This window comes from Camelina sativa, chromosome 9 (genome assembly GCF_030686135.1).
Source record: "Camelina sativa cultivar CO46 ecotype springtype chromosome 9, ASM3068613v1".
NCBI lineage: Eukaryota > Viridiplantae > Streptophyta > Magnoliopsida > Brassicales > Brassicaceae > Camelina > Camelina sativa.
In genome coordinates this window covers 4,176,936-4,192,958 of record NC_141888.1, presented here as the reverse complement: position 1 = coordinate 4,192,958, position 16,023 = coordinate 4,176,936, and the positions used below count along the sequence as shown (strand labels likewise).

Genomic DNA, 16,023 nt, shown 5'->3' with positions numbered 1-16,023 from the left:
CGTTGCTCATTTCGATCACCTCGCTACTCTTGGCAAACCCTACGAACACGAGGAGCAGATTGAGTATCTTCTTGGTGGTCTCCCGGAAGATTACAAACCTATCATCGATCAGCTTGATGGTCTTGACACTCCTCCTTCAATCCCAATGATCCATGAAAAGCTTATCAACTTTGAGTTGAAGCTTCTTTCGCAAGTCTCTTCGTTCGTGGTTCCTGTAACAGCTAATGCCGCCTTCAACAAATCCTCTCCTCACACCAACAATCCACGCAATCAATATCGCTCCTCCTCTCGCGGTGCTTCCGACTCCAACTCCCGTGGGGGACACGGCCGAGGTTATCAAGGCCGATGTCAACTATGTGGTGTCTTCGACCATAATGCTCGGCGGTGCTCTCAGTTACCGCGCTCCAGTTCTGGTTTCCAACCATCTGGTGGTGGTTACTCGCCTCACGCTAACATGGCTGCTGTTCCTCCGTACAACTCGGCCAACTGGGTTATGGATAGTGGTGCTACGCATCATCTTACTGCTGATCTGTCCAATCTCTCCCTCCATCAACCGTACAACGGTGGTGAGGACGTAACCATTGCTGATGGTTCTGCTCTCAAGATTGCTCAAACTGGTTCCGCCTTACTCCCTACTCCCTCACGCTCACTTGCTTTAAACGATATCTTATATGTTCTAGAGATAAGCAGGAATCTCATCTCGGTATATCGGTTGTGTAACACTAATCAAGTATGTGTTTCATTCTTTCCTGCACATTTTCAGGTGACGGATCTGAAAACGGGGATCCGATTACTCCAAGGCCGAACTAGGAATGAGCTGTATGAGTGGCCAATTCACCGCAACACCATTAATGTGTTCTCGGCGTCATCTTCACCAAAAACGGATCTCTCCTCCTGGCATCTTCGACTTGGGCATCCCTCCTTTTCAGTTTTAAAAGCCATTGTTTCAAAGTTTTCTTTACCTATTTCTCTACCTTCTCAAACACAATTCTCTTGTTCTGATTGTTTCATCAGTAAAAGTCACAAACTTCCTTTTGCTTCAAACACAATCACATCTTCTCAACCTCTTGAGTACATATATACTGATGTGTGGACATCTCCCATTACTTCATCAGAAAATTTCAAATACTATCTTGTGTTGGTAGATCATTTTACTCGTTATACATGGCTTTACCCTTTAAAACTTAAGTCTCAAGTCCAAGATGTCTTTATAGCCTTCAAGGCTCTTGTGGATAACCGTTTTCAAACGAAAATTCGAACATTGTACTCGGATAATGGTGGTGAGTTCATTGCTCTCCGCTCGTTTTTGGTGACTCATGGCATCACACATCTCACGACACTGCCACATACGCCATAGCATAATGGTATTTCCGAGAGGAAGCATAGGCACATCATCGAGACTGCTCCTGCTATGCTTGGTCATGCTTCGGTTCCTCTTGGCTTCTGGCCTTATGCGTTTGCGGCTGCGGTGTATCTTATCAACCATATGCCGACCGACATTCTTGGTGGAGACTCGCCTTACCACAAACTTTTTCAAACGGATCCGAATTATCACAAGCTGCGTGTTTTTGGATGTGTATGCTACCCCTGGCTACGTCCTTATCGCAAACACAAGCTGAAATCACGCTCTACACCGTGTGTGTTCTTTGGATACTCACTTACACAAAGTGCCTATTTGTGTTTGGATGCTACAACTGGTCGAATGTATACATCTCGACATGTCAAATTCGTGGAGACCAGTTTCCCGTTTGCCAAAGTTTTGACGTCTCCCACCACAACACCACAGGTTCTGGTGGTCTCTTCTCCGGAGTCGATAGTGATTTCTGTGTCGTCGGTACCAATCACTCCCACATCATCAGCTCCTTCCGACTCACCCCCGCGTTCAGATCCTCACCCGTCGTCAACATCAACATCAACATCGTCGTCGTCTTCCGCCTCCTCTGATGTTGCTCACGAAAATAGAACCAAACGGGCTCAAGACTTATCAGCGAATAAGGCCTCTCCAGGCCCAGTTCATGAATCTAATTCATCAAGCCCATCAAGGCATCCTGTTTCACCAAGCCCATCAAACAATTCAAGTCCACAACGCGATACATTGTCTTCCTCGTCCTCTGGCTCGACAATCCCATCGTTACCTGCATCACCGGCTCCATTGCCTCTTGCCCCAGCTCCGCCGTTAATTCCACAACAAAACCAACATTCTATGCGGACACGGTCTAAAAATAATATCACAAAGCCGCACACCAAATATGGTCTCACGACATCAACAACACCGCATATACCCATGACGGGGGCCGAGGCTCTTCGTGATCCAAATTGGCGGAATGCTATGGTGGAGGAGATCAATTCTCAATTACGCGAACACTCTTGGGATCTCACACCTCCAAAACCACATCAAAATGTCATCACTTGTAAGTGGATCTTCACTCTCAAATATAATCCAGATGGTTCTATCGCTCGTTATAAGGCACGGTTGGTTGCCCGTGGTTTTAATCAACAATACGGGGTTGATTATTCAGAGACATTCAGTCCTGTTATCAAATCCACCACCATTCGACTTGTCTTAGAAATTGCAGTCAAACGAAATTGGGCGATTCATCAGGTTGATATCAATAATGCCTTTCTCCAAGGCATCTTACAAGATGAAGTTTATGTCTCCCAGCCCCGAGGTTTTGTTGACCGTGGTAGACCATGTCATGTTTGTCGCTTGAGGAAAGCTCTGTATGGGTTGAAACAGGCTCCCAGGGCTTGGTACCAGGAACTACGCCAATTCCTTCTTGATTCTGGCTACAAAACATCGCTTGGGGATAACTCACTGTTTATTTATAAACATGATCGGTCTTATGTCTATGTATTGGTTTATGTTGATGATATTCTCATTGCAGGACCTGATGCTTTGGTGCGTGCCTTTCATATCTCTCTCGCTCGTCACTTTTCTCTTAAGGACCTCAGTCCAATTAGCTACTTCTTGGGGATAGAGGCTACGAGGTCATCCACTGGTTTACACTTGATGCAGCGCAAATACATCACTGATCTCCTCGCCAAAACCAAAATGCTTGATGCTAAACCAGTTCCAACGCCTATGTCGTCTTCCTCGCAACTTACGATTATCTCTGGCACACCTCTCGAAGATCCTAAGCAATATCGAATGGTTGTGGGGAGTCTACAATATCTAGCATTCACGAGACCGAACATTGCTTTCTCTGTTAACCGTCTATCGCAATTCATGCATAAACCCACAAATGCACACTGGCAAGCCGCCAAACGGGTGTTGCGATATCTTGCGGGAACACGATCTCTTGGTATCTTCCTCCGTTGTGATGCACCTCTCACGGTCCATGCCTTCTCGGATGCAGACTGGGGTCGGGATAAGGCAACATATGTGTCCACTAGTGCGTACATCGTCTACTTTGGTGGAAGTCCGGTTTCCTGGTCCTCCAAGAAGCAGTGCAGAGTTTCTAGATCATCTACAGAGGCTGAATATAGAGCGGTTGCAAACACAACCTCTGAACCCAAGTGGATCTGTACACTCTTAACTGAATTGGGGATTGAACTACCTACGGCGCCGGTGATTTACTGTGACAACATGGGCGCAATGTACCTTTGTGCAAATCCGGTTTTTCATACAAAGATGAAACATGTGGCTATAGATTATCATTTTGTTCGTGAAAACATTCAATCCGGTACACTTCGCGTCTCCCATATCTCCGGTGATGATCAGCTTGCTGATGCTCTAACAAAACCGCTGCCACCACCACGGTTCCTTGAGCTAAGTTTCAAGATTGGTGTCAAGAAACTGTCTCCATCTTGAGGGGGCGTATGGAGAGAAGATATGTAAGGGAAGGATATAAGTGTAATTAGTAGTGTACAAAACCCTTGTGTGTATGCTGTATATATATTGTAATTCTTACTATCAATAAGACTCAAGACATTCCTTACAACTTCCTTGTCAAGGAGACCTTGATGATGAGTTTGGAGTACTCGTGAACTATTTGTAGTTAACTAAGTAAGAGTGTGGTAACATAGTCTACTTTCTCAAATTGCATGCCAAATATCCAAGATACATATGACAGGGTCATAGGATTGATTAAATGTTTTTTGAAGACCTAAGGAGCCTAGGCTAAGTTATAACTATGTGTGAACATGGTTCAATAGGTGTCTTAGATCATCTCCAATGGTTTGCTTTATTTTTTCTTCTATAATAGAGTAACTTTATTTTTTTTACTCCAACCCACTTCTATTCTTACATCTAAAATAGAGATTGCTATTTTTTCCTCTATAAATAGAGAAACTCTATTTTCTTTCTCTATAAATAGAGGAAAATATAACAATCTTTATTTTAAAAGTGAAAAATAAAGGTGAATTGGAGCAAATTTACCTCTAAAATAGATTGCTATATTTTTCTTTATTATAGAAGAAAAAAATAGAGTAAACCATTAGTGTGATATATTTCTTTGATTAACACTTTTGATGCATTAAAAATAATATATTTTTATGTTTTTGTAGTTGGTCTCATGTTCATTATAATCATCTCTAATTTTCTCTTCTCATTTTCTACATATTAATCCAAATATGTGTAGCATAACTAGAGAGACAAAAGAGAGATAGATGAATAGTTGGTGGCGAAGATGGTTACAACAGAGGATGGAGTGGAAAAGAGGTCAATGAGCTGCATTGAGCAATGTAGAAACATGAATGATTATAGAGCAATTACTACTAATAAAAGGGATAATTTGAGGTTCATCAGCCTATCCACATCACATTTTCAATCTTCATCCTTAAGATGCCATGTCAACAGGTTAAGTTCTTTTGCCACGTGTTATTGATTTTAAGGGTTTGCTATCAAAATTCTTCGTATCTCTTTTTCTTTTATCACAGTTTCTACAATTTTCCTTCGTCTTACAAATCAACATTCCAATTAATTAAAATCCGAGCCACTACGCATTCTTTATATGATTATCATTTTTTATTATCTTAACTCAAATTCTTCTTCACACCATAATTTTCCAGTGTAGCCACCACCCTAATGTATTTTCTACGGAGTACTATACTTGGAGATATTATTTTCAGTTTAAAGCTTCGTTTAGATGCATAGACAATTAATCATTGACTGGGTTTGTCTGGATATATGTTCGGGTTTCTATATATGTTATGATCATTCATGAATCATGATCACTATGACTGTGGCGACTTTGAATCATTTACTTTTCGATCAATCTTTGACTAACGATTTTGGAAAGCTTGTGTGATTTATGATTCGTCATTTTTGACACATTGACCTTGCTTCTCTTCCACATGTTTCTCTCTCTTTTATTTGGATATAAAATTGGTTTTGTAATTATCTCTTAAAGAAAAAAATGGATTACTTTGTAATGCTTCACTTGAGAGTGTGTCTCATCTCATGATGCATCGCTTTTTCGATTGGGTTGCAAAGAGGTCTTAGGGATTTCACACTATTTTGCATGTTATTTTTATTTATTGCCAGTATCTAATTGTGTACGTTTATTCTCTTCTTTTGAAGGAACCAAAGTAAACATCTTCTTTTGAAGGAACAAAAATATAATCAAATGATACTTGAGCTTTAATAGCTAATTGAGAAGGCATACACCACTGTAAAGCCAGGGAAAAAGAAAAAGAAAAGGAGCAACTTAAATTGGAGTACGCTTCTTATTATAACGAGTTAGCTCTTTCTTCTCACCAATGTGCTGATTTTATGTTTCAGAGCTTTCAACAATGTGGAGGAAAATGTGACAAATCAGACTAATGATTTTCAAGTTAGAGGATATTAATACATGTGGAATGGACCCAATTATAAGAATTATTAAGTTAAATAAAATCATACAAGTTTTAGAATATAGTATGTTGCTACGAAAAGAAATCTCATAGTGGTAACATTACAAATGTGAAGAAGTGTAAAACCTTACAAACAGTTCTCAACAAATGTTCTGAAAACAAAAAGTAATGGTTGTTCAATGTTCACTCAAGATACAAATCAACTTCCCACCACAAAAATGAAATGAATTGAAGGACAGAGCTGTCTGAAGTTGCATGAGGTGGATAGTGTTTGAGTAGCAGGAGGTGGAGATGTATTCGAAATAGCATTGCAAGACTGTTTAGTGGAGAAATTTGATTTCTTATGGTATTGTTCGAACAATACCATAAGACTAGGACACATTGCAAGACTGTTCGAACGGTTATTATCTTCAAGTTCATATCCATGTGGCGAGAATTAGACTAACTCTTAACAAGAAATCTTTCACATTAGACTAGGACACAAATCTTTCACATTAGAATGCTTTCGTAGGTTAATTAATTTACATTGTATAGACGATATATAATGAAAATATATATATTTACTTTCTTACTCACGATATTTCTGTAACATTTTAAATTCTAGAACAATGTTGTGAGTCTAAATATACATATTTTGTTGGATGTTTAAAGTGAAGAATTCGTGATGTTTATACAAAAAAATCCATGCGAGTGTTTAGAGGGAGGGTAGTACTATGTAAAATGCATACCGGGCGTAGCCCGGATTTTTCTGCTAATGTACTGAATGAGTCTATCAAGTATATGCTACTCAACCACGTCGTCGATGTCAGTAGACAAATTTCGAAAGCTGAATAAAGTTGTAAGCATTTGTATCTGTTTTCAGAATTTTTTTTTTAATAAAAAGTCAAAAAAAAATTTCCGTAACACTTCTTATAAAAATTTTAAACTGAAAATTTCGTAAGAAATTCTGAAATTTATTGATTTATCGTCATAACGTATTTTAAGCCTAGTTGATACAATTTGATATGAAGATAGAGATTGTGTTATATGAAACTAGAAAGAAAAATCTCAAAAAAATATCTACATAAGATATGAACATTAAAATCGTTACCAAGAAGAAAAAGGATATTAACATTTATTGAGATTATTCAAAAAACGAAAACAATTAATTAAGATGACGTAAACCAATAAAAGTTGTATTGTTTTTGAAAAAAAATTTAAAGTAAAAGTATTGGTCCTTTCCTAGGAGGAAAAAGAAAAGAACCAGTCTTTTGGTCTTCAACACTCTAACCTTTGGTTTTCCTTCTTCACAAGTATCTCTTAATCTTCTTTTGGACATTCATGTGTTCGCTCTCGTTCTAAAAGCAACTCCTTTGATCAAAGACAAAAATTGAGAGGTCTTGGGGGTTGTAGGAAGTTAGTTTTGAAAGATGAAGCAATTGTGGGTAGCAAAGGAAGATAAGAAGAAAGAGAGAATCGTCAAAGGGAGAGATCTACTCGATGTTGTCTTTTCGTGGTCTGTTCTTGATGTCTTAAACTCAAATCTTTACAAGGGAAAGGTTCTGTATTCTCTTTCTAGTCTTTTAAACTTTTTTTGTAGAGACTTATAAAGAGAGATATATATCTCCTTTTTCTTTGGTTGTTTCATGGATTTTGTGTTCTTGGTAATTAGGTCGGGAAGATTCCTAAAACATTTCCGTCAACCGTAGAGTATTTGGAGTCATTTGTTAATCCGCTTATTGAAGAGACACATGCTGCTTTGTTGTCAAGTATGGAAACGTTACGCCGTGCACCGGTTTTCAAAATCCGGGAAATCAAACCATCCAAAGATTTTAAACCTCCAAAGGATCTCAATTATGAAGTTACTTTGGAGGTAGTGTCTGATATTACGACTAATGGAGCTCGAAAGCAGCTAGAGGTCAATGATCTTATTGCAGTGACGTATAAGAAGCCTATTCGAATCGATGATTTGAGATGTTCCAATGAGCCTTACTTGCTGGCTCTTGTTTGGCATGTAGATGAAGATTTTCCTCATTTGATAACTATTATGGCTTCAAAACCAATCGTTTATTTCGAGGATGATTACACGCAAAGGACAAAGAAAGGACAAGTTGTGAGGAAACACCTAAACCTCTTTGGGGTTTACTTGATCAACATGATGACGAATATTCGTATTTGGACGGCGTTGCATCCAAATCCAGGAGGAAACTTGAAGCTGATTTCAAGAGTGCTTCAAAGCAACAATGAGGTAATTTAATAAGTATAAGTTTTGAAACAGAATCAAAATTATGTTTTGAAATCTTCTTCTTGTGTAGGTTGATGGAGAGACTTGTGTTATCTGTAAAGAAAACAGCGAGAGTGCAGTGTCACATCAGTCTGTGCGAATGCTTCGTTCATTCAAACTGAATTCATCTCAGGAAGAAGCGATTTTGCGCTGTCTAGAAGCTAACGGTTGCTGCCATTCCAACAATATCAAACTTATATGGGGACCGCCGGGCACGGGGAAGACGAAAACAACAAGTGTTCTGCTTTTGAACCTTCTGAAAATAAGATGTAGGACATTGACTTGCGCTCCAACTAACATAGCTGTTTTGGAAGTTTGTTCAAGGCTTGTGAATTTAGTCTCTGAGTCATTAAGCTTTTATGGGTATGGTCTTGGAGATATCGTGTTGTTCGGTAATAAAGAAAGGATGAAAATCAATGATCGGAAAGATTTGTCTGATGTCTTCCTTGACTACCGAGCGGAAGAGCTTTTTAACTGTTTTCAGGCTGTGACTGGATGGAGAGCTAATGTAAACCTCTTGATATGTTTGCTCAGTGATCCGAAAGAAGTGTATAAGCACTACTTGGTCAAAGAGGAATGTGCTAAGCAAAAAAACAAATATTGCGTAAATGAAACACCTCTGTCTTTTGAGGAATTTGTACAGAAGAGGTTTAACATACTAAGAGGTGAGCTGCAGCATCAGTTTCCAACTTTGTGTCTGCATTTACCAACTACCGTGCTCTCCTTTCGAGTGGCTGAGAAAATGTATGGGACTAACGAGCTCCTCCGTGGTATCAAGATTTCGGATATCATGGGAAATGGTAAAGAAGATGACACATTGGAGAATGATTCAAGAAAGAAAGATTGTCTTGAGATGTTGACATCGATTTGTGGAAGTATCAAACTTCCGGATTTCATATCAAAGATCGGACTTAAAGGACTCTGCTTAGCAAACGCATATCTGCTTTTCTGCACAGCATCAAGTTCTGCTAAGTTACACTTGAGTAGTCCAATACAACTTCTTGTGATCGACGAAGCGGCTCAGTTAAAAGAATGTGAATCGGCGATTCCTTTGCAGCTTCCTAGACTTAAACATGCAATTTTGATCGGTGATGAGAAGCAGTTGCCTGCAATGATCCAAAGCAAGGTCTGTTTTGTTACTAATTAGTAAAGTACTATACACATTCACCTTCTCTTTTGGTTACTAAACAAGTTATGTAACAGATTGCTTCAGAAGCTGATCTTGGTAGGAGTTTATTTGAAAGATTGGTGTTGTTGGGGCAAAATAAACAGTTGCTGAACATGCAATACCGGATGCATCCTTCGATTAGTATTTTCCCTAACCGAGAGTTTTACGATATGAAGATTTTGGATGCTCCTTCTGTGAGAGTGAGAAGTTATGAGAAAAAGTTTCTTCCTGAGAAAATGTATGGACCTTACTCTTTCATCAACGTAGCTTATGGAAGAGAACAGTTTGGAGAAGGTTACAGTTCGAAAAACATAGTGGAAGTCTCTGTTGTGGCTGAGATAGTCTCAAAGCTTTACTCAGGTAAACATATTTTTTTTATTCTTGATCAGTCTTAAAAGTTAGAGTTTGATGTTGATTCTATGTTTTGTAATGTCATATTTTAGTATCAAGAAAGACGGGAAGATCGATCAGCGTAGGTGTGATTTCACCTTACAAGGCTCAAGTGTTTGCAATCCAAGAAAGGATAGGTGAAAAGTATAATACTGGAGGGTCATTCACAGTGAGTGTTAGGTCCGTAGATGGGTTTCAAGGTGGTGAAGAAGATATTATAATAATCTCAACTGTTAGGTCTAATGGTAAAGGAGCAATTGGTTTTTTATCTAACCAACAAAGAACTAATGTAGCACTGACACGGGCTAGGTATATCTTAACACTTTCTCAGTCCCTTAGATGTTCATGTGAAACCGTTTTGGTTTGTTCTTGAGTCAGTTCTTCTTGTTTGTAGATATTGCTTATGGATTCTTGGAAACGAAGCGACTTTAACGGGAAATAAATCAGTGTGGAGGCAGTTAGTAGATGATGCGAAAGCAAGAGATTGCTTTCATGATGCAGAAGATGATGAGTCATTAGCTCAGTGTATTAAAAGATCAACTACAGCACTTGATGATCTTGATAAGCTTCAAAACAAGAAGCTTATTTCATTCGAGAATTCGATATGGAAGGTATGAAGTAAAACATTATGTACTCTGCTTAATATTATTCATCCTCTGGTCTTTTATTTTTATGTTCCAACAGGTTTGGCTTAGCTATGAGTTCTTGAAATCTCTTGAAGCGATCGTAGACTCTGAAATTAACAAAAGAGTTATGAGCTTTTTGGAGAAGTTATCTAATGGGAAGGAGCTTCAACAAGAGGTTGAGGTAGAGTGTGAGAATCTGTGGAGGCAACAGGAGATTGATGATGGACTAAGCCTCATTTGGGCAATAGACATTGTCAAGAAAAACAATCACCATGTCCAAGTTTTGAAGATCTGGCAGGTTCTGCAATCTTCTGATGTTTCTCGTGCCACAGAACATCTAGAGAAACATTACAGGAGATATACGAAAACCAAGATTAAACGGTGCAGATACGTATGCTCTCAAGGGTGAGTTAGTTAAAACTTTTGTGGCGTTTAATTAGACTGTCACTGAAATATGAGGAATTTATGTATTACTGTTTTCATATTTTGATGCAGAGATTTAGTTATACCAATGAAATGGCCGGTCGATTCCAGTTCTTGCACGAAAAAAGATATCGTAAGCGATGTTTCAAGATCGTTTGCATTGCTGAGTGTTGTGGAGGAGGAGGAAACTGTGACTCCCAAACCAATTAAGTAAAGTTTATTTAACGAGTCTTTGAGATTTCAGGAGTTTCATATATAATAGCAAATTTAATTATATAGAATTATAGATTATTGATTCTCTGTTTTTATCTGTTTGCAGGAAACAAGTGAAGATGAGTAAAGTGTGGAAAATTAGAAGAAAGGTTCTACTTTCAACATCTAAATCCTAAGTGAACTTTGACTGTTTCTGTTTGTTTATTTTGTGTCTTGCTGTGAACTCTTTTCCTCCGTTTATCTTTTGCCCTTTTTGTGTCAGAAATACTAATGGGGTTTTTTTGTGAGGATTCTCAAGCCTCATCCTTATCTCTTGAAATAGTTTGGATTGCGGATTTAGCGAAGCTCCTTATGGGCCTATGTATTAACTATACACTCGTTGGGATTCGTCTCTTAATTAATCAAGTTGAATACAACTTTTCAATAAGCTCCATGGAGACACTTGATACACAGAGACTCAAGAAACGTAGAAACTTTTTCCACAAGTATTGTTGAATCCTGCAAAGTATCAGCACAAATGTAGTGACCGTATTGCCCTGTCAAATGAAATGCCAAGTTGCATCAGTGACTTGAAACTTCTGCTGCTTCTTGCCCACGTAATCTCTGTAGATAGGGACATACTTATCTTGGTTTTATCGTCTAGACCAATTTCTTACCCATGTAATTTCTGTCGTTGCTTACCTCATGGATTCAGCCACCAAAACGCGTACGTGGAAATTAAAGATCTGTTATGAACCAACTATTTGCTTGGGAATTAAGAAAGATGTAAAAGCTTAGCTCCCTCTTAACCCTAATTCTCTCTTAGAGATTAAGGTATTCTTGGGGCTTATCCTTTTATTAATTGATAGAGACCCTTATAAAGGTTTCATACAACTTAATCATAACCCTAATGCATAAAGGAATCTACTCTAACGTATAGAAGATATTATGAAAACCAAACTCATAAATAAACCACTAATTAATTATAATGCCCTAACCATATCCTAATCAACTTAAATCAAGATCACAGAGGTAGAAACTTGAATCTCATCAAGCCTGGTCTTTAGGGCGCAGCAGCGATAAAAGCTGAAAAGACAGGAGCTATTTAAATGCTTATGCCAAGAGTGTGAATTACTGGTTGTCTTGCAACACAAGGGACTGTGTAATGATGTTCTAATAGGAGATGAATTTTGACTGTTACTTTCTTAAAGCAGACAAGTTTTTGTTTTGTTTTGTTAATGCAGCGTCGTCGGTACCTCCGTCCATATCTCATTCGTTGCAAATGAATTTGGTTTCTTCAGTCAGGGAACAAAACTCCTTCATGCCATGGTTCTAATTTTTAGTCTATTTGTTATGCAAGATTATATACGTAGATAGTTTTGGAGTACTCTCTACTTTTATATGTACTCTTTAAGTAGTTAATTTTTTCGGACTCTTAATTCTTAAGTGTTGGATATGGGTTTCACCCAGCCTTAACAGGCTTTCCTGCAGGCCCATTATCGAAACAGTCAACCCAAAATCCGAAAAGACAAACCGACTAAATCCTACTTGTCGGGCCGATCAAGCTCCTGAACGGCCCAATTAAGACGGATAGCCCAATAAGTGACGGCCCGGATAAGAACGATCGCCGACTTCACCTGAGGACAATCCCACATCGATCCCGAGGCAGAGAGGTGGAACGTCCCATCAGCTATAAATACCAGGGAAGCAGCTTGCAGAAGGCATCAAGTAACATCGGGCAAGAGTCTGGAGTAAATCCGATTCTAAGCTATAGTTCAGTTAGTCATTTTGGGAAGCACAATTCTCTGTAATTAGCCGTTCGGCTTATAACGGTTATATTGTAATTCGACGATCTTTGACTATCTTGATAAAGTCCTTTGTTTCACCCTTTCTATTATATCATCCTCGAGTTAGTAGCTATACTAGTTCAACATTAAGTATAGTTAGAGCTCAATGATCTAGAACTAATCGGACAAAGTACTGTGTGTAAATGAACATGAGTAACCGAATGTTTAAAACTAATTCTCCTAGATATACAGTAGTCATTATGAACAGCATCTTGAAGTACAATTGTTAGGCAAAAAACCTATGTTGAGGAATAGCCGTAGTTTCTTTTCCAAGCATCACCATTACCGACGACATCACTGGTCTGTCTTGGGCACGTTCTTGAACACACAAGAGACCAATTTGTATACATCTTAAAATTTCATGTGTCCGGGACGTTGATGATGAAGAATCTATGTTTGTCGAATCTACAATCTCTAGCCATTTTCCTTCCTTCCAATGCCTCCACACCTGTACAATAAAGGATGTAATCTTTCTTTATAGTTATAATAAGATTATGGCATAACAATATCGCGAATTCGAGAGGTTTCTTAGCTTACAAAACCGAGGAGATTAAGATAACGGTTTGAGTTGTAAATTCTTTTATTTCTCTTGCCACATATAGTCTCTAGAAGCAAGACCCCAAAGCTAAAAACATCGGACTTCATCGAGAGTATCCCGTCCATTGCATATTCTGGAGACATGTAGCCGCTACATGATAAAGAATAAACTCATATGTTTTGATTTGAGATAAAAAAAATTTTTAAAAAAAAACTCTTTGTTTGTTTTTGGAGAATGAATTACTAAGTTCCTATTAGATATCATGGTTCAGTCTGGTTATGTGTGTTGGTTAAATCCGGTTATGTCAATTTAGTAGCTTAGTCAAGTGTATAAGCTAAAGATGTGATTAGGATTAGTTCTAACGACTTGCAACAAACTTTTATCAGATTAATGAAAATGGTGTTTCTCACCTTTCTGTCCTCCGTCGTTCTCATATTTTCCGGTTAATCGGAACTTAATAGTTCCGACCAACTTCCTCGTATTAGCTTTTGTCTTCTCCCGTCCAAATATCCTAGCCATCCCGAAATCCGTGATCTTGGGAGTCATATTTTTATCAAGCAATATGTTACTTGCTTTTAAGAATCTATGGATAATCCTACACCGTGATTCCGTGAATCTTGGTGAAGATATAGAAGTCCTCTAGCAATACCATTGGCAATATCAAATCTCTTCTGCCAATCTAAGTTAGAGCGTCTGGTTTTGTCTTGAAATGGACCACAACTAACAACATATTAATAATTTGTTAACAGAAATGTACAATTGTTAGACAAAAAACCTATGTTGAGTGACTAACCAAAGAGATGAGAATCAAAGCTTAGATTCTCCAAGTACTCATAGATCAACATCTTCTCGCCCTTATCAACGCAACAACAAAGAAGCCGGAAGCGGTTTATGTGCTGAAGCTTTGCAATTAGTCTAACCTCGTAATATATCCAAGAGAGCATTTATTTGTAAGGTAAAGGTGAGGGCTGAAAAGTGAGACACGGTAAAAGGTGAGGGCTATATTTTTCTTTTTCAACTTATGTTTCGACCTCACTTCATTGATGTTTTTATGTTCATACCCTTTAGGTGATTTAGTAACATAGAGTAGACGAACTCTCCCAAAATTTAAGAAATAAGTTCGACAATTTGTCTTATATTGCTTGTTTTTAAAGGTTTTTTTAACTCTCATGTGAACTAACCAAATCCTTAAAATAGCAAGTTGAATACCTCCCTCTAACTTAGCCTACATTCTAAACGAAGTGGAGAAAATTTTTTCAAATAAGGTCTGTTTGACATTATTTTTTAGGCCTGCGAATTCGGTTTATTCGGGTAATTCAAGTCGGTTTTTTCGGTTATCGGTTTATTCAGAATCTGAAATCTCTACCGAATCTAACCGACTAATCGATCGGTTCGGTTCGGTTCGGACACGGTTATTTCGGTTTTTGCAATTCGGTTATTTCGGTTTAATAATTTTGGGCTAAATATGTTTTTGATTGTTGGGCTTGCAGAAAAATAGCCCATTAACACACAAAAACAAACAAAAAAACAAAAAAAAAAAAACTGAGAGGAGTCGAGACAACAGCGGCGATTCGTGGAGATTCGTGAAAAAACTGAGAGAAGGAGAACCCATGAGTGGAGATTCGTGGAGGCAACAGCGGCGAGATCTCAAAAGCCGAAGCTTGCGGTATAGAAGTCAAAGGATAAGGAAGAAGAGAAGAAGAATGTAAATACATAAAAAGAGATGATGAAGATGATAATAATAATATATGGAAGAAGAAGAATCGTAAACGAGGAACATGATGAATCGAAGAAGAAGAAGATGATGATGAAGAATGAAAGATGATAGAGATGGTGAATTGAAGAAAAAGAAGAAGAAGTGAAGAAAAATCAAAAGAGTAACTGATGAAGAAGAGTCAATGGCGGCTAGTTAGAAAAATTAGATTAGGATTTTCTTTTTCTGGTTAACCGTTCGGTTCAAGCGAACCGAACTGAAAATCTCGGTTAACCGAGCCTAATTAAAATCTTTCCGATCGGTTTATTTAATTAATAGAAACCGAACCGATTTGTCCAAATTTCGGTTCGGTTCGGTTCGGACAAATCGGTTCGGTTCAAATTTGCAAGCCTATTATTTTTAATATGTAAAGCCAATGGTAGAAAAATGTTTAAAGTGATTAAAAACTTAAAGATTTCTGCTTATTAATAATTTTTTTTGTCAAACATTAATAAAAGATTTAAGGAAAAGATTTGGGGATGAAATATCCATTGAGAAGTGAGAACTTTGCAATAGAGATGGTCTAAAAGTCGGCCTACACCACTTACCTCTGGTTGCCTGTAAGTAGGGTTTGTAGCTAGAAATCAATAAAAGAAAAAGAAAAAAAAAGTTAGTAACGCTACTATCCGCAGAACCTGTATGTTGCAGAAGCAAATCAGAGTAGTCCCGGTTTTCAATAATCCTTACAGGCTTACACCATCATTGAGCCCCAAAATAAGTACTATTCATCTACTAAGACATGATTAACTCTATCTAGACTTTATCTAAAGAAGCAAGCAACTTAAAAAGTTTAAACATACCAAAATAAACAGTCAATTTCAACAACTTCTTTGACTTGTTGCCTTGTCTCTTTGTTTCTTTTCCCATGTTTTTGGTATCCATCTTGTGCAGGATTAAAAACTACAATTGTTGCAGTAAAACTTAATGTATACGAGCCCGTACCCGAGAAACCAATTTCGTTAAAACTTGCAAATATTTTCTTAATCAAACATCTATAAATTTACGCCAACTTTATAGATTTTAACGACTA

General features: G+C 37.9%; 1 protein-coding gene and 1 pseudogene across 1 annotated transcript; one reads left to right on the top strand and one right to left on the bottom strand.

The window, feature by feature from the left end:
• Window positions 1-7,017: 7,017 nt before the first annotated feature.
• Window positions 7,018-11,303, top strand: LOC104710394 (uncharacterized). Its single transcript, XM_010426972.2, has 9 exons — window positions 7,018-7,331; window positions 7,445-8,020; window positions 8,088-9,182; window positions 9,260-9,584; window positions 9,668-9,923; window positions 10,009-10,225; window positions 10,299-10,645; window positions 10,736-10,873; window positions 10,983-11,303. The coding sequence occupies exons 1-9, from the start codon at window positions 7,203-7,205 to the stop codon at window positions 11,050-11,052; spliced, it is 3,153 nt and encodes a 1,050-aa protein (XP_010425274.2). The 5' UTR covers window positions 7,018-7,202; the 3' UTR covers window positions 11,053-11,303.
• Window positions 11,278-13,390, bottom strand: LOC109126345 (receptor-like serine/threonine-protein kinase SD1-6 pseudogene; annotated as a pseudogene).
• Window positions 13,391-16,023: the final 2,633 nt, after the last annotated feature.